The 23,547-nt window shown below is 43.3% G+C and overlaps 1 protein-coding gene across 3 annotated transcripts in view; it reads left to right on the top strand.

Annotated features, from left to right (window-relative positions):
- Positions 1–23,547, top strand: part of ANXA9 (annexin A9) — a 65,410-nt gene that overhangs the window by 28,922 nt on the left and 12,941 nt on the right. For all 3 annotated transcript variants that reach the window (XM_069218518.1, XM_069218516.1, XM_069218517.1), the window contains exons 3-11: positions 2,642–2,738; positions 3,456–3,553; positions 5,094–5,207; positions 6,398–6,488; positions 12,976–13,055; positions 13,917–13,976; positions 17,061–17,151; positions 18,651–18,746; positions 20,206–20,264. In XM_069218518.1, the coding sequence (XP_069074619.1) occupies positions 2,642–2,738; positions 3,456–3,553; positions 5,094–5,207; positions 6,398–6,488; positions 12,976–13,055; positions 13,917–13,976; positions 17,061–17,151; positions 18,651–18,746; positions 20,206–20,264 (786 nt within the window). The remainder of the gene's footprint in view (positions 1–2,641; positions 2,739–3,455; positions 3,554–5,093; positions 5,208–6,397; positions 6,489–12,975; positions 13,056–13,916; positions 13,977–17,060; positions 17,152–18,650; positions 18,747–20,205; positions 20,265–23,547) is intronic.

The following is a 23,547-nucleotide window of genomic DNA, read 5'->3' as shown; positions in this document are numbered from 1 at the left end:
CTTCCAGTTCATAAGTTGCATCTTTCTGATAAAGCACAGTGATCTATTTACTGGCATTGTTTTTTTCTTCTCAATCTTGTTATTTTAAGATTGCAAAGAAGGGTTCCTTTGTTAAGTAATAAAGTCTTCTTAGTACAGACCACCCCAATCACTGCGTTAGGTCTTATAGTCAAACTTTGTGTTTCTCCCGACTGTTCACTCTAATCATATCATGACTACAGTATAGACGATGTGCGATTCCTACATTTTATTAGTTATAATCCTCATTTTTTTACGTAACCTTGTCTGTACAATGATTTACACATTTGCATGATTTATTGTGCTTCTATGTGTGATGCAAAGTGCTCCCACATCCTACACTGGTGTCAGTAAAGCTATAAAAGAACTGAATAAAAAAAAAAATAGTATGTGCCATTTATGTCAATATTTGTGTAATTAGTCAGACAAACAGACAGACAGATACATCTTTCATCCTTACTGTGTAAACACATCTTTTACATAGGGAGTTGAATAAAGTTAAAAACCCGCCTACAAACATAGTTTCTCTTAAGTACTGGGTAAGTCACAACCTACTATCCACCTCTGGTTCCTTCTTTTGCTAAGGCACCTAGGTGTTAAGCTCCAGATAGCTCCCATCCAGTAATATTCTCAAACAAACGGTGGGCTAATAGCCCTTCAAATCAAGCCTTTGTTTTGGGCCCAGCTGTAAGTGTAAATAAGAAAGCCCGCTTGTCGCCTGCACATTGCTGGTCTGAACAGAATGCATATAACATGTGTGGGCTGCTGAAATGTGTTCTGGTGTTGGAAAATGATACCAGGACAAATTCAGCATATTTCCCTGGGAACATAGCTACCGGAATCCGTCACAATCCCCTATATGTCAGCACTGCTTGCCACATAGTTTAGTCACTCCAACTCCATACTTTAGTTTTCATTGCTGCATGTTTCCACTTGCCCTGGTTGGAGTCTATGCATGTCTTGACACCAGACTGACATGATCATCCTCAGATTTAGGAATGAGCCATGCACGGTACTGCATGGGCCCGATTTCACTTCCCTACCAAGTCTTCGAATCTCGATTTCCTTTATATTAATAATCTCACTTTATAGGGTAACTACCACTATAAAATAGTGTATTTACAAATTAAATCGTCAACTTTAATTCACTTTCAATAATGTAAATATTGTGTATGTACATATGTAACCAGTTGAAATGAACACTTGTAAAGCGTTCTAAAGTCCCTTGCGATAATGTCAAGGAGGCAAAGAAAACACTGATGTGGTGCAGTGTACGGAAGGTCATCTGTCGGTAATGATTTCGGCTGGACTGTAGTGACTGCTGTGAGACCAATACAGTTACAGAACCCTGTAAAGTTTTAGTTCCAATACTTGTGCTTTCAGTTCTTCTTCTCTTTTTATTTCTCTCATATAACCATCCTTTCCATCCCTTCTTGTACTTAGGGGCTCAGTGATAACAGCTCTGGGTTGTGCTTGAATTATCCTGAGCCTCTATTCTATTATGCTCCATCTGTTAGGTAGGTACTTGTATAGCGCTAGAGGCCTCTGGGCGTAGCAAAGAGCTAGTGAAATGATTAGAACTTTGGAAGGTTGACGGCTCTATTGAAGACAATGGAGCAGCAGAGTTATAAGCATTGACCTTACTCTGCAGCATTCTAGTTTACAGCCTCTGCCTCTCCCCTGCCTCTCCAAGATATGTGGATTGCAAGGGATTGAGAGGAAAGGGCACTGGGTGAGGGCAGCCAGCGAGCCTTCCCCTCTCCATCCTCCTGTGCCTCACAGAGGCACTGGGAGAGAATGAGGAGAATTCTTCTCACCACCCGTGTCTCCCCCAGCTCTGCCAAATGTTGAAAAGCAGTCTGTCAGTAGAGAATGAACCAGGGGCTGACTTCAGCCCCCTCACGCTCCTTCTGTCCCTGTTTTATGCTCATCATGTTGCTGACTTGACGATGCACCCAGCAGCAACTGTTCTAGAAAGACAGCAGGACCTGTGAAGGGCTCAGAAGCTGTGGGGATTTAAAAACCCACTTTGTATAAGGGAAGGCTTTTTTCCCCAATGATGGTACTTTGTCCTCATCTGGCAGAATATTCTAATAGCCTTATAGGCCTCAGTTGATTTTTATACCGGCTATTAAAGCCCCACTCCCTTGTTATGTGCCACTGCATTGGGCTTGGGACAATAATGCCTTTAATGGTTGGTAACTCGGATAGATGGTTTGGATTCCATCATGGGAAGATCAAAGCATCTCTCAGCTGTCAGTGTTTAGCTCTGTGAGCTACGCCCACAGCTAATGGTACCTACTTGTCTCATTTTATGCTTGAATTCTGGTTCCAAAGTAGTGGTACAGCTTGGGAGAGAGCTGAAAAGATTAATGTTTATGTAAGCTTTGTGGTTCTCTCTATGGCAAAGCCAACACAATGGCATCCTTGTCGTGATCCACAATTAGCAGCTGTGGTGTGAATATATCACAGGAGTGCTCATGCATTTTGGAATATTGTGGGGTGCATCTCTCATTAGTGGGTGGCACAATATCTGCTTGGTATGTGCTCAAGCCTGGTCTCTCTTCTGGGGTAGCACAGCAGCTTGCTACCCTTGTCATTCACTTCCCCTTATTTTGTCTAGGTTGCAGCTTGGGGGACCCTCGGCACCGTGAAACCCCACCCGGGGTTTGAACCGGAGGTTGATGTGGAAGATCTTGCAGAAGCAATTGGCGAAAAAGGTACCTCTAATATAAGCCGGCACAGTCAACTACTCTGCATAACTCAATTGCTAGATATGACAGTGATCTGAAAGTGGACAGGATTTAACATCAAAGTACTTATCATTGTACACGTTACATAGTTTTCAATACTGCATGATCTATGAATTGATTTTAGAGCTCATTAGGAAAATATGAGCATCATTGTTTAGTATTTGTTTGCCATGCACAGTTTTCTTATCAATAATTTTCTTGCAAATGTTGCAGTGATAATATCAAAGATGCTGTACATCTCATCAGTGATATAATATGTGGAGTAATTAGCTGTGCATGGAGAAGGTGCGAGTTATAGTTATTTGAAAGAACTATAACTGTTGAATTTCTATGTTTTTGTATCAGTAAATTCATACCCTAATTAGAGTTTTAAAAACTTGAGCCCGGTGAAAACCTAAAAACCTAAATGTGCCTTTGGGCCTAGCTGTAAAAAAAAAAAAAAAAAAAAAAAAATTGGTGGTAGAAGACTTTAGGTGCTGGATGTACACATGGTGGTATTATAAGAATTCTGAAGCTTCTCTTCCCTACAACTTGCATGGTAAAAACTACATACAGAAAGTCTGTGGTCTTCCTTCTGCTGCTGCCCGCTACTATTGCACCTGGATGCACAAGACCACTACAGAAATCCTCACCAATATTAGCACATCATTCTACATATTGACCCCCAACTCTGTTCCTCCCAAGGTGTGCAAAAGGACATCATCATTACAGACATTGTCACCGGGCGGAACAACTCCCAGAGGCAACAGATTGTCACCCTTTTCAAGACCCTGGTCAATGAGGTAAAGATGGATAGAGGGTGGGAGACCATGCAGAGTATTTGGGGGGTGGGGGTTGGGGGTGTGAAGGTGAGGTACAGAGATTGTTGGATCAGGGGATGTGGAGTGTCTGATGGAGGGATGAGCTACAGAGACTGTTGGGAGTGGGAATAAGGTGCCGAGTGGTTCAGGAAGTGAAATAAGGTACAGATAATACTGGGACAGGGAGAACAGGGGTCAGGCGAGGAATTGAGGTACAGAGATTGTTGGATCAGATAGATGGGGTGTGGAATGTCCAGTGCAGAGATGAAGTACAGAGAATGTCAAAACGGGTAGATAGAGCGCAGAGAGGGTTGAGGAGCAAAATGAACTACCGAGAATGTGGGGAGAAGGAGATGGGACGAATGTTGGTCCAGGGGTTAGATGAAGTGCAGAAAATGTCAGAACAGGAATAAGAGGTGTGAAGAGGATTATGAGGTGAGATGAGTTAGACAAAACGGAGCACAGAGAAGTTCAGGCATGGGAGAGAAGGTGCAGAGATCATTGGGCCTAGAAGATGGGGGATAAAGACGATCTGGAGGAATGATGGTGTACAGGCAACTTTGGGAAAGAGAGATGTTTGTTGGCAGCAGAAGAAGTACATAGAAAGTTGGGAGAGTGGTGAGATCCAACTGAAGGTAGTAAGGGTTGAAATACCGAGAACAGAGGAAGTTGAGAGGAGATGGGTTAATACAGAGAAGGCGACTATGGGATGATGGGCCACAGATAAGGTTGAGTTTAATGGTGGAGCCAGAGAAGTGAGTAAAGGGAGGACAAGGCAAAGACCTATCCACACCTATTGCTCCTACCTGGGCAGAGGAGGATTTAGATTTGCAAACAGCTATCTGTGGGCGACATGACGCTTCAAGAACACCCTCAGTGGGAATGACACTGGGCACTTCTTTATGCATAGTGGGCAGGGTACCTGCCATACCTAAATATTCTACCTTTGTATTTTATACAGGCACAAAACTAGGAAATATTTCATGAACATTTCCTAGTCGTTTGTTTAAATCCCAGGAAACTAATGTTTTCACAAGGCAGTGGGTACAATACTCTACATTCTTCAGATATATACTGGGCACAATTATACTCTATAAGCAGAATACCTGACATACCTGTATATTCCACAGGCAATATAACAAGCACACCTGTATATTCTGTGTTAAGGGTACAGGCCACGCTTGTATACATCATGGTTGTTACATTGGCTGCAGTTGTACATTCTACAGGAAGGATATCTGACAATTCCGTATGTTTCGCAGGCAATATATTTGGCACAGTTATATTTTCTGCTGGAATTATACAGGACACTCCTCTAATTCCATAGCCAGTAAATTTGCCGCTCCTGTATATTCTGTGGAAGAACACTGGACACTCCTGTACGGCCTGTATGCAAAGCAAAAGTCATCATTCTAAATGCCATGGACGCGATACCAGACACCCCAGAATATTCCCGACACAGTAGCAGGTGCAGGATTGAAACCTGTACAAATCACACATGAGGAATGTTCTGTATCCACAGGACCTGATCCAAGCCATGACCGTGGCACTGTCTGGACACCTGAAGGACCTCATCGTGGGCCTCCTGAGGTGCCCTGCCCAATACGATGCCCTTGATCTGAAAGGTGCCATGAAGGTAAGTACCCTGCACTATCCTGTGGGCACTCGTCAGGTGCCTGGGCAGTTTAAGGCACAGGTGTAACCTTTGTATTTATGTCATGTCAGGAAGGTTATCCAAGGTGATGAGGACGCATGCACACAAAATCAGGGAGGCATGCATGCCCATTTAGATGCTACTCTAGGTCTATCTGCTTGTATAATGCAAGGTTTAAATATGTAACCTGAATTAAGGCTAACTGAGGATCTGTGCTTTGGCTGACACCAGTTCAGAATGTGCAATCTTGTATGATGCTAGGTCGAGATGCAATTCCTAATTTGTGAATAAGAATGCCAGGACCAGTTTTCACCAATCCACAGCCACTGTTAACATCTTCTCTTTCCACCCAGTCACACGATTACAGTGTTCGACTGCTAGCACCAAACCCCCTGACCTCCTTTCAAGTGACCAGGCTGGGGGGAAACTAATGTGTCTAGCTGAATGGTCATCATAGGAGAACTCCCCACCAATGAGCGCAACAGCGCTTAAAATTTCAACTAGCCTCATTTATTTAATAAATAAATAAAATATATTTCTTAAAGACCCTTTTTCATTGACCTCCCACATATGCACCCGACACCTAGCAAGAGTGGAGTTGCATGGGTGGCAGATGGGTACACGCATGCAGCCCTCTTAAAGGGAACTTCAATTCAGCACTATTTTTTTGCACACACTCAAGAGGGACTCTTATGGCGGCCACAGGGCATTTAAAATCATTATATTGCATTAATACTTACCCTGAAATTTTTTTCTAAAGAAGATGACATTATTCTAGTTGTAATGCTTACACTAAGCCTTGCACTAAACCAAAGTTAAATTAACACAAATAACTAAAACTATATAAAAAAATTGTTTTAACAAAAAAATTATATTCTAACCACAGTGCTAAATTAACACTTACATTTAAAGTCCAAATCTTGAGCCTTTGAGCAAGGCTCTAAAATTCCTTAGAACAGGAAAAATACAGTTTGGTGTTCAAGTATATTAAGTCCTTGAAATTGATGACTGGAAAATCATAAAATTGATTAAAGCCGACTACACACTCCTAGAAATTACAGAAGTGCAGTAATACATGATGTATACAATTATTTTTATTAGACCACCTGCTAGTAGCAGGCTGCCCAGCTCAGTGTAAACCTATTAACTATCATGTCTCATTGTCTATGTAGGGTCTGGGGACGGACGAATCCACCATCACTGAGATTCTTGCCACACGAACCAACCAGCAGCTCCAGGAAATCCGAACTGTTTACAAGGAAGGTATGATGAGTAATCAGGTTTGCAAACTTGTCCCAGATATTTTGTGTTTTTTTTCATTTAAACGGTCTACTTGTTCATGACTGGGTGCTGCTAGAAGACCAAGTGGTCAACACGGGGAGACATCTATGGGAGGACAAGTCAACGTGTTGATTGGTACATGCGGGACAAACCATTGTTACTGGACAGTACCCACTGGGATACTGTTGTTTAGTACTGGAGTTCCAGGGCTTACGGTGCTCATGCCCACCACGTGGTAACCTTCTGGCACTTGTCTCTCCATTGGTAACAAAGCCAATCAACCAAGACTTTCTCTACGACGTGGCAGGAAACAACTAAAAAGTTGATACCCATTCTGTTTAATCATATCTAAAAAAGAAAACGCCTTTGTTCACAAATTGAGTCAACAAAAGGCGAATAACAGAACTTACTAACTTCTTCTCTTCTAGGCCAAAGTGAAAAGTGTAAACATTGTTGCAGCATTTAAGTATTATGTCCCAAATCTACTAAAGTTTTGTGCAGGCCCTCGCGTGACAAAAACCTAAAAGATAGTGTCTACTAGCCATTGTAGAGGTCCGTTACAGCAGCACTACACCTTTAGTAAGTGTGGGCTGGCTTTCACATAAACAGATAACAAGGGGTCACAGGAAGAACAGTTGTGTGGGTACCACATTCTAATCCATTATTATCATTTTGCATTTGTCTATACTATGATAGACAGGGACCAAACAAATAAAAATCAAGTGTGGCAAGTTTCAAGAACGCAATCCAACCCAAAAAGCTAGGATATTTTTCATTTGAAAAGGACATACAAAACCGTAGACCAGTTTTAACCTTGTTGGCCCTCATCAGTGAAGTGCAGCTCTGTGACCATCACGACCAAGACCACTGTATAAGTTCCTTCTTAAGGCATCCCAATGAGGAAAAAAAACAAAACAGTGGTGAATCAAATGCTTATATTAATAGCAAGAGCCAATAATTACTCAGGGCTGCGCTCTAGTCATTTTGACTTTGTCCAGGGACAAGACTGATTTGAATATGGTTGACCCATGACTGTAACATCACTGTGTGCAAAATGTAGTGGACTGGAATACAGCCTAGATAGCTACTAAAGCTGCGATTAATTTAAGAGTTTCACTTGAATTGGTGTTTTTTTGTTTTTACAGCTCATATATTATCAGAATCATACAGTAGGGGTGATGTGGCGGTCTAACAGCATAACTGATGACCTGAACGTCATACGGTTGATGTGACCTGAAGTCAGACCTTACATCTGACCTGGAAGTTATACAGCAATTGTGATGGCTCCAAAGTCATACATTAGATCTGACCTGGAAGTTTTTCAGCCGTTCTGCCCAGGCATCCCAAAAGGCTCATCAACTTTTAATTATTAAAACTGAACAGACCAGGAAATTAGCCAGTATAGGCATCAGATCTGACCTGGAAGTTATAATCTGGACTGCAATCTGATCTGGAGTCATACAATAGCTCAGATATAGAGGTTATATCACAGTATTGATTCCCTCATATCAATATTGCTTTCAAACCTATCATGAAACGCATATATGAAATCTGCTCCAGATGTGGAATATATAACTGACTTTTGGGCTGGTTTTAACTAATAGCTATCCAACAAGGCAAATAATCCAATTTAACAAAACTGGATGTGATGTCTTGTTTTTGAGAGGGGGGTCACAAACAAGATCCCAATATCTCTAGGCTGACTTCTGTATTATGATCATGGAACAGGGGGAAATAGCCAATTCTGATATTGGTTCTATCAATGTAATTAACCTCTCCAACTTGGAGCTTACTTCTCATGACCTTACACTTCTTGGCAAGGGACTAGGGTTCTGTCCAGGAGAATTTGGAGACTTTCAGAATACGAAAATTGATTTTTTCAAATTTATTAGACGTCTAAAACTGAAAAAATATTTTGCGAATCATTCTGATAACAGGGACAACATCATCTCCCTGGATGGTCTCAATGAAGACCAACAGTTGTCCATTAAGGATATTCAAGACACGGCCACTCTATTGTCTATAGCGGACTGCGAACAGGATCCTACCACTATAACTCAAATTTTATCGGATCTAGATATCCCATCTGACTCACTGCCTAGTGGTTTAAAAAGCAAATCAATGTGGACACCAACCCTGAATAGGGATAACTGTATAGAAACCTTTTTCAGAGTGGTCTGGCGTGATTTTAATAAACTAGAATCAAAGAATGACAGTCGCCATTATATTTGGCATCAGAACCTCACCCAAAAGGAAATGACAAACTTAAGACTATTGCGTACCAATGGGGAGATTACCATAAGAGAGGCAGACAAGGGGGGAAATATTGTAGTAATGAACACCTCAGATTATGATCAGGAGATTTATAGGCAACTAGGGGATGTGACTTGTTATGAAAAGATGATATCAGACCCTATCCCCGCACTTACGAATAAAATCAATACATTTCTACATGACTGTTTTACTCAATCACTTTTAAAAGAAGATGAGTATATGTACCTTCGTATTCACAGACCCAGGAACCCTTGTATATATATACTACCTAAAGTACATAAGAGTCTCACTTCCCCTCCTGGCAGGCCTATTGTTTCAGGCATCGATGGTCCATCTGAGAGACTGTCGGAATATGTTGATATTTTTTTACAGCCTTATGTAGGAAACTTACCTTCCTATATTAAGGATACGAAACATATTCTCAGCATACTCATGGATATAACATGGGAACCAGGGATGATTTTAGTTACACTAGATGTCACCTCCCTTTATACCAGCATTAACCATGAACAAGGAAAGGAGGCACTACGTCTCTTCCTCTATAAAAGACCGGCGAACCTATATGGCCATACCCAAATGCTAATAAAAATGGTAGATCTGATCTTAAACAATAATGTATTTTTATTTAAAAGTGATTGGTATCGCCAAAAGCAAGGTGTAGCTATGGGATCTAAATTCTCACCGGCCTATGCGAATCTCTTTATGGGAATGTTTGAGCAAAATATGATCTGGAGTAAAGATGGTAGTAAATGGATCTCTGATATACTCTATTGGGGCAGATATATCGATGATTGTTTGATGATCTGGACTGGCGACTCACAAGAACTTGACAACTTCATTAACTATTTAAATAATAATGAGTATAATATTCACTTTACTTCTGAACGAAGTGTGACTAACATTGCCTTTCTTGACGTGGAACTTCTGATTTGCAACAACAAAATAGAAAGTCGTCTTTACAGAAAGAGTACTTCCTGTAACTCTATCCTACACGCAAAGAGCGCACATCCAGTTCATCAAATTAATGCGATACCGTATGGTGAGATGGTTAGGGCGAGGCGCAATTGTAGTCTTGAGGAAGATTTTGGCCTATGTATACAAGATATGAGCATGAGATTCAAAGCACGGGGATACTCCACTAAGGTGATAGACAAAGCTCGGATTAGGGCTTTACGTCTGTCCAGATCAGACACACTGGGTCAAAAATTGAGAACTAAGGATAATGGTATCCGCTGTATTGTGAATTTCACAAAAACGGCTACTTTATTACGTAAATGTATGAACAGACATTGGTCTATTCTAACAGCAGATCCTACTCTGAAAAAAGTGATCCCGGCTACCCCACTGTTTACGTATAGAAGAGGCAGAACCCTTAAAAATTTGCTATGTTCTAATTTTCGCTGTAAACCAACTCAGACTAACTGGCTTACCAGCCGTGGAAAGGGTTTCTTTAAGTGTGGACATTGTGGAATGTGTAGATGGGCCAAGTCAGGCATCTCCACATTCACCAGCTGTACTGGGACGCCATACAACATTAATCACAATATTACATGTGATAGTAATTTTGTCATCTACATGATTATGTGCAATTGTGGCCTATACTATGTAGGCAGTACTATCAGACCACTCAGAGTTAGGGCGAGTGAACATTTCAGAGCTTTGAGACAAGGTGACGAGAGATACCCTATAGTAAACCATATGCGACACTGTCCAAAACAAAAAAACATTGTTGGTTTTGAATTCTTTGGATTTGATCAGGTAAATAGAGACCCCAGAGGTGGCAATAGGGAACTAGCCCTCAGGAGAAAAGAATGTTATTGGATTTTGAAACTCAGAGCGGTGGAGGAGGGTCTCAATACCAACTTTGAAATGGAATACTATTTGGGAACATAAGAATAATTACTGATATTTATGCATCATCTTTACAATCTACTCTCCTCTCATTCTGACTTACTAAGTTCATTAAGCATATGTTATTCATGAATCTACTGCAAGTGTAGTCTTTTGATTATATTGTGTCTCATCTACATACAAGTCACTGGGTCAAATGCTATGTGAATTGATTATACTGACTGGTGCCCAACTCAGAGGGACATATACTCTGTATTTGCGGCATGCATAAATACTCATTTGGAGAGATCAGATACATATATTGTGCTAGAACAGGAATACATAGTAATGCAATGGTAGATCATCATTAACTGTCTCAGGTTTGCTTGTTTGTAATCCAAACCATGGTGTAATTTATATGTTTTAGGTATACTTGACAGTGTGTTGTCTATACAGAATATGAGTGGGGCATGAGACGGTCACGTGTACTCTTCCCCTTTCTCCTTTCACACCAAACACTTACGTATAGACCACTGGGTTTTTCGTATTAATCTATTCAGTTGTGCTGTGCGAGGGATACTACTACTTCACCTACATATATCTTGTTAGATGCGGCAATAAACAATTATGGTTACAACCAGATATCTTGGGGGAAGGAGTTCTCCCCATAGGCCATTATCTTGACACGGATGGTGGCGGTATGCAATTTAAGGAATTCCTTACAATTATTGCTGTATTGCATGACTTAGGCTAATAAGAATTTGGGAGGATACTTATTTATTCGTTATGTTTTTGTTGTATATATCGATTATTAACATACATCAAGCTCGGGGTATATGCAGTTCCAAAATGGCGCCCATTACGGGAGATAGTCCTTCTTTTCCTCTCGTGTCCTGTTGAAGGCTGGTCCTTCTCTCCTTTTCTAAGATGGCGCCCATACTCATGGGTTAGTCCATTTTCTATTACTTCACTACCAACGCGCGGAGGTTTTAAATTTCTATCCTCCTCCGTTAGTTCGACGTTCGAGATTAAGTACCGATACAGAGGACGCCGCGGGGGGATTTCGACCGCGGTCGTTGCCTTTCTTGATGATGGCTACTTACGTATACGATAGGTGAGATACTGAATTTGGTTATTGGGGACCTGGTGACTTGATGTCTCATTATTACTTTTGGGGATATTTCCTAATCGTGTTGATTTATATTTAGCATGCCTCAATTGCAGCATATAATAATTTTTCTTTCCGATTTCTTTCTTCACTCTGCATACTTAGGAAACGGTTCTTGAATACTTCATTTGCATCCTAATGTTGGATATTATATATATTTTACTCAGGTCAGTCTGGGACCTTTTGGTCACATTTGCTTGTACCCTTATTTGGGGACGTTTTTCTATTTAGACATGCAGGAGACTTAGTGGATTATATAGTGGATCTATGATTATTTTCCACAGACTCTGGACGGTTCTTAATGATACTGGTTATACATGTAGATATAATTTGAGTTAAGGTATGTTTCGATTTATGGGTTTTTCACTGTTTATTATGAAGGGCTCTGGTGGTGTTTCTGTTATCTTACACTGGGCAAGCTATTATTACATTGCGCACTTTGGTGTTGACTGGGTGTCTGGGGTGACTTTTCTTTGGACTTTGGAAACATGCACACTCATATTGTGATCAAACTTTGTACACATGGGTTATTCACATATATATTCCCATTTTGTGCTTTAACTTTATAGGCAATGTTATCATATTTTGTGATAATTTTAATAATTTTATTGTGGTGATGGGACTATATGTTAGTTCCCACCAGATGAATGATCACAAGAAGTCACAAATTACATGTTTTCGTTTTAGGATCTCACAAATTGTCACGATAAGATATACTTTATGGTCTGCTCTTGACGGTTCTGTACACATGTTATGAATTAGTGACTGTTCTCATTTATTTTCAGCCCTGATGAAGTCCGTGAGAGTACTGTTCTCATAGGACGAAACAAGTGTTGGCTGTGGCTGTATGTGCTACATGGATACTGACTTCAATACTGTGTTTACTACATGAACATGGATGTCAAAGGACAATTCTGTGGTTACTATGATGAACTTTTTTGTTGAACAATAAATTGAGCTTGAAACTCTCCATGGTATTAATGCCATTATACATTACATATTGATATATTACTTACTTGGAATTATATATTCATGGGTGCCCTGACAGCTGTGGTTTTGACTTCTGTATTAAGCCTTTTCCATTTAAGTTGTTTAATCATAGTTTGTTTTCTGCAAGTGGTTCCTTTGTTGACTGATGTTTTTATTAACTTTAAATAAAGCCAAACCATTGACAGCCTTGTTTTGTGTTTTTTGTAGAGTTCAAATCAACTTTGGAGAATGACATAGGACAGGAAACAAGTGGTGAATACAAGGATCTCCTTCTCACCCTACTTAAAGTAAGTGGATTGCACACCATTGGCAGGCGAGCAGGTTTGTGATCACGTAAATAGTTTTTCCAGTTTGTGCTCTAGGAAGACCCAGGATAACATATCTGTTAGTAGAGTGGGAATGTGGCCTCCTCCGCAGGGTAAATGTGTAGTCAGAGTAATGCACAGATATGAACAAGGAAGTAGCAACTATGATGAAACAAAATGTTAACCTATGAACAGCACTGGCACAGTCCACACAATTAGAGATGAAAAGGACAGACTAGATCTAGGTAAGACAGATGCCTCCAAAGTAAGTCCAAGAAGACCAAATCCACGCCAGATTTTTTAAGATACACACTGACTACATAAGGGAGATGCCAAGCATACTTGTTAGATCTTCAGAGGCACAGAGTGCATTGGTGTCTTGTCTGTAACAGGACATTTACCAAAGAAGATTGTTCATTTTTTGCCTGAGGTACAACAGCTACAAAAATAGAGTTTGTGCAGGTCTCTTCTGCTTCTCCTGCCAACCCTTTGGCCAGACTACCAAGGTAAAGGCGTGGATATTGTATAGATCTCTCGGTCTAAGACTCCACAGGCATCACTAAAGTGTGGAGGACTCAGTTAAGAGTGAGACAGGCATAGGTCCGACCGAGTAGAGTCAGACTCCAAGACATGGCTATGGAAAGAGATCAGATTCTCTATTGCACTAGGCTCCAAACACGTGACGAGGCTGTAAAGTGCTTAGACTTTCTTTGGTTCCTGGGATCTCTTTGAGAAAGAGGATGTTTAGAAGGGGTTTAGGTGTAGTATGTTCTATGCCTCTTACATCACTCATACTTTCAATTACCTCACATCGATGTGCCCTCTCTCTGTTTTCACTCACAGGGGACCCGTGAAAAGAATTCTGGAGTTATCGATTATATGCAGATCAACCAGGATGCACAAGTGAGTAGGGAGGGGGGGGGGGGGGGGGGGACGGTGGACGGACGACAATCATCTCAGGGTACCACCTTGTTGCCTTTCTACTCTGAGCCCAAGAACAAACACATGACTAACAGCCTTCGAATCCCTGACATGCAAATTACACTTTAGCAGCAGGATTATTAACCCACCAGTCTAGTTAAGTGGCTCTACAGATTAGCACTATTGCTGCCCATCCGCATACTCAACTGTGGCTTCACCAGGTCTAGATTACACCAGCTAAAAAAGAAAAAAAACACAGGGTTCAAACAACAGCAAAGTTTGCTCATACAGTAAAACTTCTATATAAAAACAAAACAAAAACAAAGCGCCTCAATCTTGTTCGGCATCCGTGGAGACCGAGGGAGGGATGCTTTGTATCAGTGATGTGAAAACAGGCGGAAGGTGAGGAGGGGTATGTTTTTTTTAAATAATCAATTTAAAATAAAATAAAAAAAGTCGCCCCTTCCGCAACAGTGGCGAGCAAACGCACAGGCCCTTGCTGTTAACTGCTGACATGTTTTTGTGCGGACATTTGTGTGTTGCACGGTGGCACCTGATCCACAAGTCACGCTGCCAAGTCTAGCTCACTTGTGCAGCGAGGAGCGAAAAGAAGAAATGACCAGGGTGGGCAGATTTGGGTAAATGGGTTGGAAAACGCATTAATAATGCAAACAAAACCCTTCCCTCAATGTGTTTTCTTTCTTGGAGCCTTGCGGTATATACAAATATAATACTGCAATCGGAGGCAAGCTCAACAGTTAACCGTGTCTGTTTCTGGTGCACAAGGGCCAGGATTTGTGCAGGAAATAGTATTTTTATTGTGTCTAAAGTTTTTATGTTGTTTGAACGTAACAGAATCGAACATGAAGCAGCCATACTGACTATAACTTGGTGAAAACTTATTATTTAACCCTGAACTACAGGGAGTGCAGAATTATTAGGCAAGTTGTATTTTTGAGGATTAATTTTATTATTGAACAACAACCATGTTCTCAATGAACCCAAAAAACTAATTAATATCAAAGCTGAATATTTTTGGAAGTAGTTTTTAGTTTTAGCTATGTTAGGGGGATATCTGTGTGTGCAGGTGACTATTACTGTGCATAATTATTAGGCAACTTAACAAAAAACAAATATATACCCATTTCAATTATTTATTATTACCAGTGAAACCAATATAACATCTCAACATTCACAAATATACATTTCTGACATTCAAAAACAAAACAAAAACAAATCAGTGACCAATATAGCCACCTTTCTTTGCGAGGACACTCAAAAGCCTGCCATCCATGGATTCTGTCAGTGTTTTGATCTGTTCACCATCAACATTGCGTGCAGCAGCAACCACAGCCTCCCAGACACTGTTCAGAGAGGTGTACTGTTTTCCCTCCTTGTAAATCTCACATTTGATGATGGACCACAGGTTCTCAATGGGGTTCAGATCAGGTGAACAAGGAGGCCATGTCATTAGATTTCCTTCTTTTATACCCTTTCTTGCCAGCCACGCTGTGGAGTACTTGGACGCGTGTGATGGAGCATTGTCCTGCATGAAAATCATGTTTTTCTTGAAGGATGCAGACTTCTTCCTGTACCACTGCTTGAAGAAGGTGTCTACCAGGAACTGGCAGTAGGACTGGGAGTTGAGCTTGACTCCATCCTCAACCCGAAAAGGCCCCACAAGCTCATCTTTGATGATACCAGCCCAAACCAGTACTCCACCTCCACCTTGCTGGCGTCTGAGTCGGACTGGAGCTCTCTGCCCTTTACCAATCCAGCCACGGGCCCATCCATCTGGCCCATCAAGACTCACTCTCATTTCATCAGTCCATAAAACCTTAGAAAATCAGTCTTGAGATATTTCTTGGCCCAGTCTTGACGTTTCAGCTTGTGTGTCTTGTTCAGTGGTGGTCGTCTTTCAGCCTTTCTTACCTTGGCCATGTCTCTGAGTATTGCACACCTTGTGCTTTTGGGCACTCCAGTGATGTTGCAGCTCTGAAATATGGCCAAACTGGTGGCAAGTGGCATCGTGGCAGCTGCACACTTGACTTTTCTCAGTTCATGGGCAGTTATTTTGCGCCTTGGTTTTTCCACACGCTTCTTGCGACCCTGTTGACTATTTTGAATGAAACGCTTGATTGTTCGATGATCACGCTTCAGAAGCTTTGCAATTTTAAGAGTGCTGCATCCCTCTGCAAGATATCTCACTATTTTTGACTTTTCTGAGCCTGTCAAGTCCTTCTTTTGACCCATTTTGCCAAAGGAAAGGAAGTTGCCTAATAATTATGCACACCTGATATAGGGTGTTGATGTCATTAGACCACACCCCTTCTCATTACAGAGATGCACATCATCTAATATGCTTAATTGGTAGTAGGCTTTCAAGCCTATACAGCTTGGAGTAAGACAACATGCATAAAGAGGATGATGTGGTCAAAATACTCATTTGCCTAATAATTCTGCACTCCCTGTAATGTAACACTACCTCCAAGTTATGATTTTCTGTTTTAACACGGAACTGCACTAATTTTGTTGAATGCGTAGATGTTTAAGCCCGCACCTGGATTCAAACTAGTATTGGACACGTGAGGTGAATCTGTAGGAAAATAAATGGGAAAACCTTTGGGTGGACATGTACCGGAATTGTGAAAATAATCAGGTGTCCAGCAGCGTGGCGTTTACCAAACCATTTGTTGTCGTGCAAGGCAAGCGACCACAATGTCTTCATCTCCCTGGAACAGAGCTAAGTCGCTGCCAGATGCATTCGTTTTACAGCTTTTGATGGTCTGGTAGGTATACTTACCAACGTACTCCTACCCTCACTGCCTTGACACACTTTAGAATCGTAGCGGTCAGATCGACTATCCAAAGTTTTCCTTTCTCATTTAATGGACTCTAGTGTCCTCCAACCTCTCCTTTGCTGCATCCACTTGTGCGTGCTTTCACGAGTTCAATCCTAACCTTTCGGCAATGGGTGGGGCGGCGAGAGCCCTCTGAAGAAACCGTCAGTAAAATAAAACCTTCACGATAACAAAATAACACAATTTCTGTTCTGTAACCTTGTAGGTTTTAGGTGAAGTGTCGAAGAAAAATAGTAGAAGCGCCAGCCAATGGATCAGCATTTTATCATTACGCAGCCAGGATCATCTAAGCAGAGGTAAGTCTGTGGAAAAGGCTTGCTTGATAAGTGGCATCAGACAGACCTGCTCACTCCCTCACAAACCAAGAGGGACCCTCCTTAGGAAACCACTTCAACATGACTCCTGGGCGCAAGGCGCTAGAGTGCTTAGCGCCACCAGCATGTCCGCCAATAGGTGAAGCACAATATGAACTGACGTGTGGTAGAACCCTGCCTCTTTTTCTAAGCAATTATGTTTACAAACTTTCTGCACCAGTTACTTAATTTTTCTTAAATTTCGTATCTATCGTACCATGCAGATCTGAATTGCTGCAAAGGGTCAGTAACTGCAGTAAACAAAGTGCAGCTACGATACTGCCATGCAAATCTTTTTTCAAAATGTCTGTGAATGGTGGTTTTAGGTTCTAAGAAATATAGCTGCATATGTGTAAATATATTCCACTGACTCGTCCCGTCCGGAAGCATTGAACATCCCATCACTGACTTAACAGATGTCAATAATATACTGTTAAGTGCTGCATTTGTTGACTATACCCCTAGGTTACACTCTAAGTGAATATTTTAGATTTAAATGCGGTCTGTGGATTGTTGTTTTTTTTTTTCTTCTGATTGAGTGTGTCATGTTCGTTTTAAACCAAAAAACAACTAAGCGAGTTGAACAGTGATGCATCTGAGGGTGTGTTGAAAATTTAAGACTGGGGCTGCTGCTTTGTGTTGGAGGAATCCTATGGTGCCGCACACTGACGAAGACGCAGGTTTGAGGTGCAGCATGCTGACAGAGGCAAGCGTGAAGTGCTGCACGCTGACAGAGGCAAGCGTGAGGTGCTGCACGCTGACAGAGGCAAGCGTGAGGTGCTGAGGCAAGCGTAAGGTGCTGCACGCTGACAGAGGCAAGCGTGAGGTGCTGCACGCTGACAGAGGCAAGCGTGAGGTGCTGCACGCTGACAGAGGCAAGCGTGAGGTGCCGCACGCTGACAGAGGCAAGCGTGAGGTGCTGAGGCAAGCGTAAGGTGCTGCACGCTGACAGAGGCAAGCGTGAGGTGCTGAGGCAAGCGTAAGGTGCTGCACGCTGACAGAGGCAAGCGTGAGGTGCTGCACGCTGACAGAGGCAAGCGTGAAGTGCTGCACGCTGACAGAGGCAAGCGTGAGGTGCTGAGGCAAGCGTAAGGTGCTGCACGCTGACAGAGGCAAGTGTGCGGTGCCGCACGCTGACAGAGGCAAGCGTGAGGTGCCGCACGCTGACAGAGGCAAGCGTGAGGTGCCGCACGCTGACAGAGGCAAGCGTGAGGTGCCGCACGCTGACAGAGGCAAGCGTGAGGTGCCACATACTGGATAACAGGGTTATGGAGGACATGAGAAGCTGCATATTCGTACCCAGAAGAAGGACGCTTGCAACATATCACAGTCTGACATCACTGAATTTGTTTGCTTATTTTCGCAACGCAAGGGCAGCCCTAATTTTTTTGTGGCCAACATAATATGTACCAACACCACGCTCTCTCTCTTTGGCTTCTCAGTTTTCGAGCAGTATAAGACACTGACCTCCTTAGATGTGGAAGAAAGCATCCAGAAGCACTTCAAGGGAGACTTCCAGAAGGGGCTGCTCACTCTAGGTAAGGAGGAGGAACCGGTAGGAGAATGAGTAAGAAGAATGACAAAACTGACAAAATGAGTAAAACCATGTACGCCATTGCCTCTCACACTTCACCATTACTCAGTACCATCAGATGGCATTTAATAAACACCCACAAACCCTGAAGTAACCTCACATACACTTCGTAAAGCCATGGTAACGACCACAGCTGAGTGGCAAAAGAATATCCACGTTAGTTTTACACCTTTTAATTACAACAACATAATTCAATAGCCTCAACTAGTTCCGTCCCCCTCGAGCATTATATCTTGTCCTAATACTGAGTTTGTAGACTTACGTCAGATCAAAGGAGCTGTTGTAAAATGTGAAAAAAGCAGCTGAGGGGGTCTGTGAGCATAGTGGGCTCCTCAGCCGCCAGCAGTTACACACTGCACAACACTTGTCTTCTGCCCTAGTCAGGTGAACACGTTGCCTATGTCCCAGGGAGCAGAGGTTCACCTTACAGGACATGCCTGCAGTCCCAGCAGGTAGAGGTTTTCTTGCAATCACAAGTCCGCTGTCCACGTCAGTAGATGTTGAACGTTCAGAAGACTTTGCTGTCCCAGCAGACACAGATTCAACGTAAGCACTGTGCTGACTGGACAGTGTATGGTCCTGTGAATACTGCCTCCCAGAATACATCCACCATCCACAATACTATGCCACGAACACAATATGGGACCCTTGGGTAGGAACGGGCGACCGTCTAGAAAACTGGTGGAGCTCCATGTAGAGCACTGTGCCATTTTAAGCTCACACTCCCAACTACATGTCTGATGTTTCTAGGAGCTGCAGCACACTCAAGAGAGCTCTGAACAGTAGCACACATTGTAGCTCCACGACCAACCACAGTCCGTTCAATGGAGCGAGAAGTCTCACTAACTAATCCGGGATAAACACAAGCCGTATGTGCACCAAAGGAGCTACGAGAATGACAAACACTATTTTCAACAAGCACAAACACACAATAGTATAAAACACATCTAAGTAAGGAAAACACGCAAAGACTTAGCACAAGCCCAGAGTTAGAAAGGGGTTTGCCAGCATTCCTGAGTCATCCAGGTTAATGGGAACAGACTGCACGTTCCCGCCTGAGCCAACAGAAGTACACCAAAGGTTTTACATGCAGTGCCCGGACGAGAAAACAAAATCAGCATTGGGAAAAATGATCCAATAACTCCCTCACTGTGGGAGGCTCAGACTAGAATGGACCCAATGAGTCATGGTTGGGTTCTGGCAACCAAACTGCTCTGAAAGCAGCACCATAGTCTGCAGACCCCCGGGAGAATGCCAGAGTGGTAGAAAGGCCAGTCCGGTCCTGGATGCATTAGTCTCCATGGATAACAAATGCATTGTTAGGAGGCAGCAAAGATTTGTATTGTATATGTTAGGCCACATTCTGAACTAAATAAATAATTAAATGTATTTGGTCATTTCAGCTTCTACCATCAAGAACACGCCGCTGTTCTTTGCAGATAAACTCTACACGTCCATGAAGGTGAGAGTCCTGGCCTGCATACCTTGTCTCATCAGATGCACTTTATGCTCTTACGCCCTTATCGACCTTTAAATTAGTCATATGGCTGTTCACTATGAGCGACAAGCCCATCAATGATTTGTGTACTCCCCCCCCCCCCCCCCCCCACATCTGGTGGACTCCTTACTTCAAACGTCATTGTACAACTTATCACAATGCTCATTAACATCTATACACCTGCCTCCACAGCCGAGTGTCAAACTCCCCCCACCATATACAATCTCAAAGGACACTCTTCCTTTCTTTAACATCCCTTCTCCAATACCACAGTCCCTCCATGAAACGATAACTGCTGCCAGCAATGGCCATCTGCAGGGCAGGGACAGAACAGCAAGGGGCTTGTGTGTTGCCGTCTAAAATGGTACCAATGTAAGAAATTCTTTAATTTGTTTGCAGTCCACAACTATTTGCTGTAGTAGACGTTTAGGCAAAAGCACGTGGGCACTTGACGTTCAAGTGCTGCTATCAATCTGCGATGGGCCAATCCTGAGTCAGATTACTCTTGCCTGTGTGCCTGTGGTTGGCTGCCCATTTTTTGCTCCACCATCATTTGTCCCCCTGCTACCTAGTAGGGAGTGTGTAGGAAGCTGTCTCTGTATGCACTATTTCAAAGTAAGGAATAGTATGCACAGAGTCCAAGGGTTCCCCTTAGAGGTAAGATAGTGGCAAAAAGTGATAATACTAATGCTCTATTTTGTGGTAGTGTGGTCGAGCAGTAGGCTTATCAAAGGAGTAGTGTTAAGCATTTGTTGTACATACACACAGGCAATAAATGAGGAACACACACTCAGAGACAAATCCAGGCCAATAGGTTTTGTTATAGAAAAATCTCTTTTCTTAGTTTATTTTAAGAACCACAGGTTCAAATTCGACATGTGTAGGAAGTTGGCTCTCTATGTGCTATTTCAAAGTAAGGAATAGCATGCACAGAGTCCAAGGGTTCCCCTTAGAGGTAAAATAGTGGTAAAAAGAGATAATACCAATGCTCTATTTTGTGGTAGTGTGGTCGAGCAGTAGGCTTATCAAAGGAGTAGTGTTAAGCATTTGTTGTACATACACATAGGCAATAAATGAGGTACACACACTCAGAGACAAATCCAGCCAATAGGTTTTGTTATAGAAAAATATCTTTTCTTAGTTTATTTTAAGAACCACAGGTTCAAATTTTACATGTAATAGCTCATTTGAAAGGTATTGCAGGTAAGTACTCTAGGAACTTTGAATCATTACTTTAGCATGTATACTTTTCACATAAAACACAATAAGCGGTTTTAAAAGTGGACACAGTGCAATTTTCACAGTTCCTGGAGGAGGTAAGTTATTGTTAGTTTTCACAGGTAAGTAAGTCACTTACAGTTTTCAGTTTTTGGTCCAAGGTAGCCCACCGTTGGGGGTTCAGAGCAACCCCAAAGTTATCACACCAGCAGCTCAGGGCCGGTCAGGTGCAAAGGTCAAAGAGGTGCCCAAAACACATAGGCTTCAATGGAGAGAAGGGGGTGCCCCGGTTCCAGTCTGCCAGCAGGTAAGTACCCGTGTCTTCGGAGGGCAGACCAGGGGGGTTTTGGAGGGCACCGGGGGGGACACAAGTCAGCACAGAAAGTACACCCTCAGCAGCGCGGGGGCGGCCGGGTGCAGTGTGCAAACACGCGTCGGGTTTTCAATGGAAGTCAATGAGAGATCAAGGGATCTCTTCAGCGTCGCAGGCAGGCAAGGGGGGGGGGGGGCTCCTCGGGTAGCCACCACCTGGGCAAGGGAGAGGGCCTCCTGGGGGTCACTCCTGCACAGAAGTTCAGTTTCTTTAGGGGCTGGGGGCTGCGGGTGCAGGGTCTTTTCCAGCCGTCGGGAAATGGAGTTCAGACAGTCGCGGTCAGGGGGAGCCTGGGGATTCCCTCTGCAGGCGTCGCTGTGGGGGCTCAGGGGGGACAACTTTGGTTACTCACAGTCGTAGAGTCGCCGGAGGGTCCTCCCTGAGTTGGTTGTTCTCCACCAGTCGAGTCGGGGTCGCCGGGTGCAGTGTTGCAAGTCTCACGCTTCTTGCGGGGAGTTGCAGGGGTCTTTAAATCTGCTCCTTGTAACAAAGTTGCAGTTCTTTTGGAGCAGTGCCGCTGTCCTCGGGAGTTTCTTGTCTTTTTCGAAGCAGGGCAGTCCTCGGAGGATTCAGAGGTCGCTGGTCCCTTGGAAAGCGTCGCTGGAGCAGGGTTCTTTGGAAGGCAGGAGACAGGCCGGTAAGTCTGGGGCCAAGGCAGTTGGTGTCTTCTGGTCTTCCTCTGCAGGGGTCTTTCAGCTCAGCAGTCCTTCTTCTTGTAGTTGCAGGAATCTAATTTCTAGGTTCAGGGAGAGCCCTTAAATACTAAATTTAAGGGCGTGTTTAGGTCTGGGGGGTTAGTAGCCAATGGCTACTAGCCCTGAGGGTGAGTACACCCTCTTTGTGCCTCCTCCCAAGGGGAGGGGGTCATATCCCTAATCCTATTGGGGGAATCCTCCATCTGCAAGATGGAGGATTTCTAAAAGTTAGAGTCACTTCAGCTCAGGACACCTTAGGGGCTGTCCTGACTGGCCAGTGACTCCTCCTTGTTGCTTTCTTTGTTCCCTCCAGCCTTGCCGCCAAAAGTGGGGGCCGTGGCCGGAGGGGGCGGGCAACTCCACTAAGCTGGAGTGCCCTGCTGTGCTGTGACAAAGGGGTGAGCCTTTGAGGCTCACCGCCAGGTGTTACAGCTCCTGCCTGGGGGAGGTGTTAGCATCTCCACCCAGTGCAGGCTTTGTTACTGGCCTCAGAGTGACAAAGGCACTCTCCCCATGGGGCCAGCAACATGTCTCTAGTGTGGCAGGCTGCTGGAACCAGTCAGCCTACACAGATAGTCGGTTAGGTTTCAGGGGGCACCTCTCAGGTGCCCTCTGTGGTGTATTTTACAATAAAATGTACACTGGCATCAGTGTGCATTTATTGTGCTGAGAAGTTTGATACCAAACTTCCCAGTTTTCAGTGTAGCCATTAAGGTGCTGTGGAGTTCGTGTAAAACAGACTCCCAGACCATATACTCTTATGGCTACCCTGCACTTACAATGTCTAAGGTTTTGCTTACACACTGTAGGGGCACAGTGCTCATGCACTGGTACCCTCACCTATGGTATAGTGCACCCTGCCTTAGGGCTGTAAGGCCTGCTAGAGGGGTGTCTTACCTATACTGCATAGGCAGTGAGAGGCTGGCATGGCACCCTGAGGGGAGTGCCATGTCGACTTACT

This window comes from Pleurodeles waltl, chromosome 12, assembly GCF_031143425.1.
Source record: "Pleurodeles waltl isolate 20211129_DDA chromosome 12, aPleWal1.hap1.20221129, whole genome shotgun sequence".
NCBI classification, from domain to species: Eukaryota; Metazoa; Chordata; class Amphibia; order Caudata; family Salamandridae; genus Pleurodeles; species Pleurodeles waltl.
This window is presented reverse-complemented; position numbering and strand designations above follow the sequence as displayed.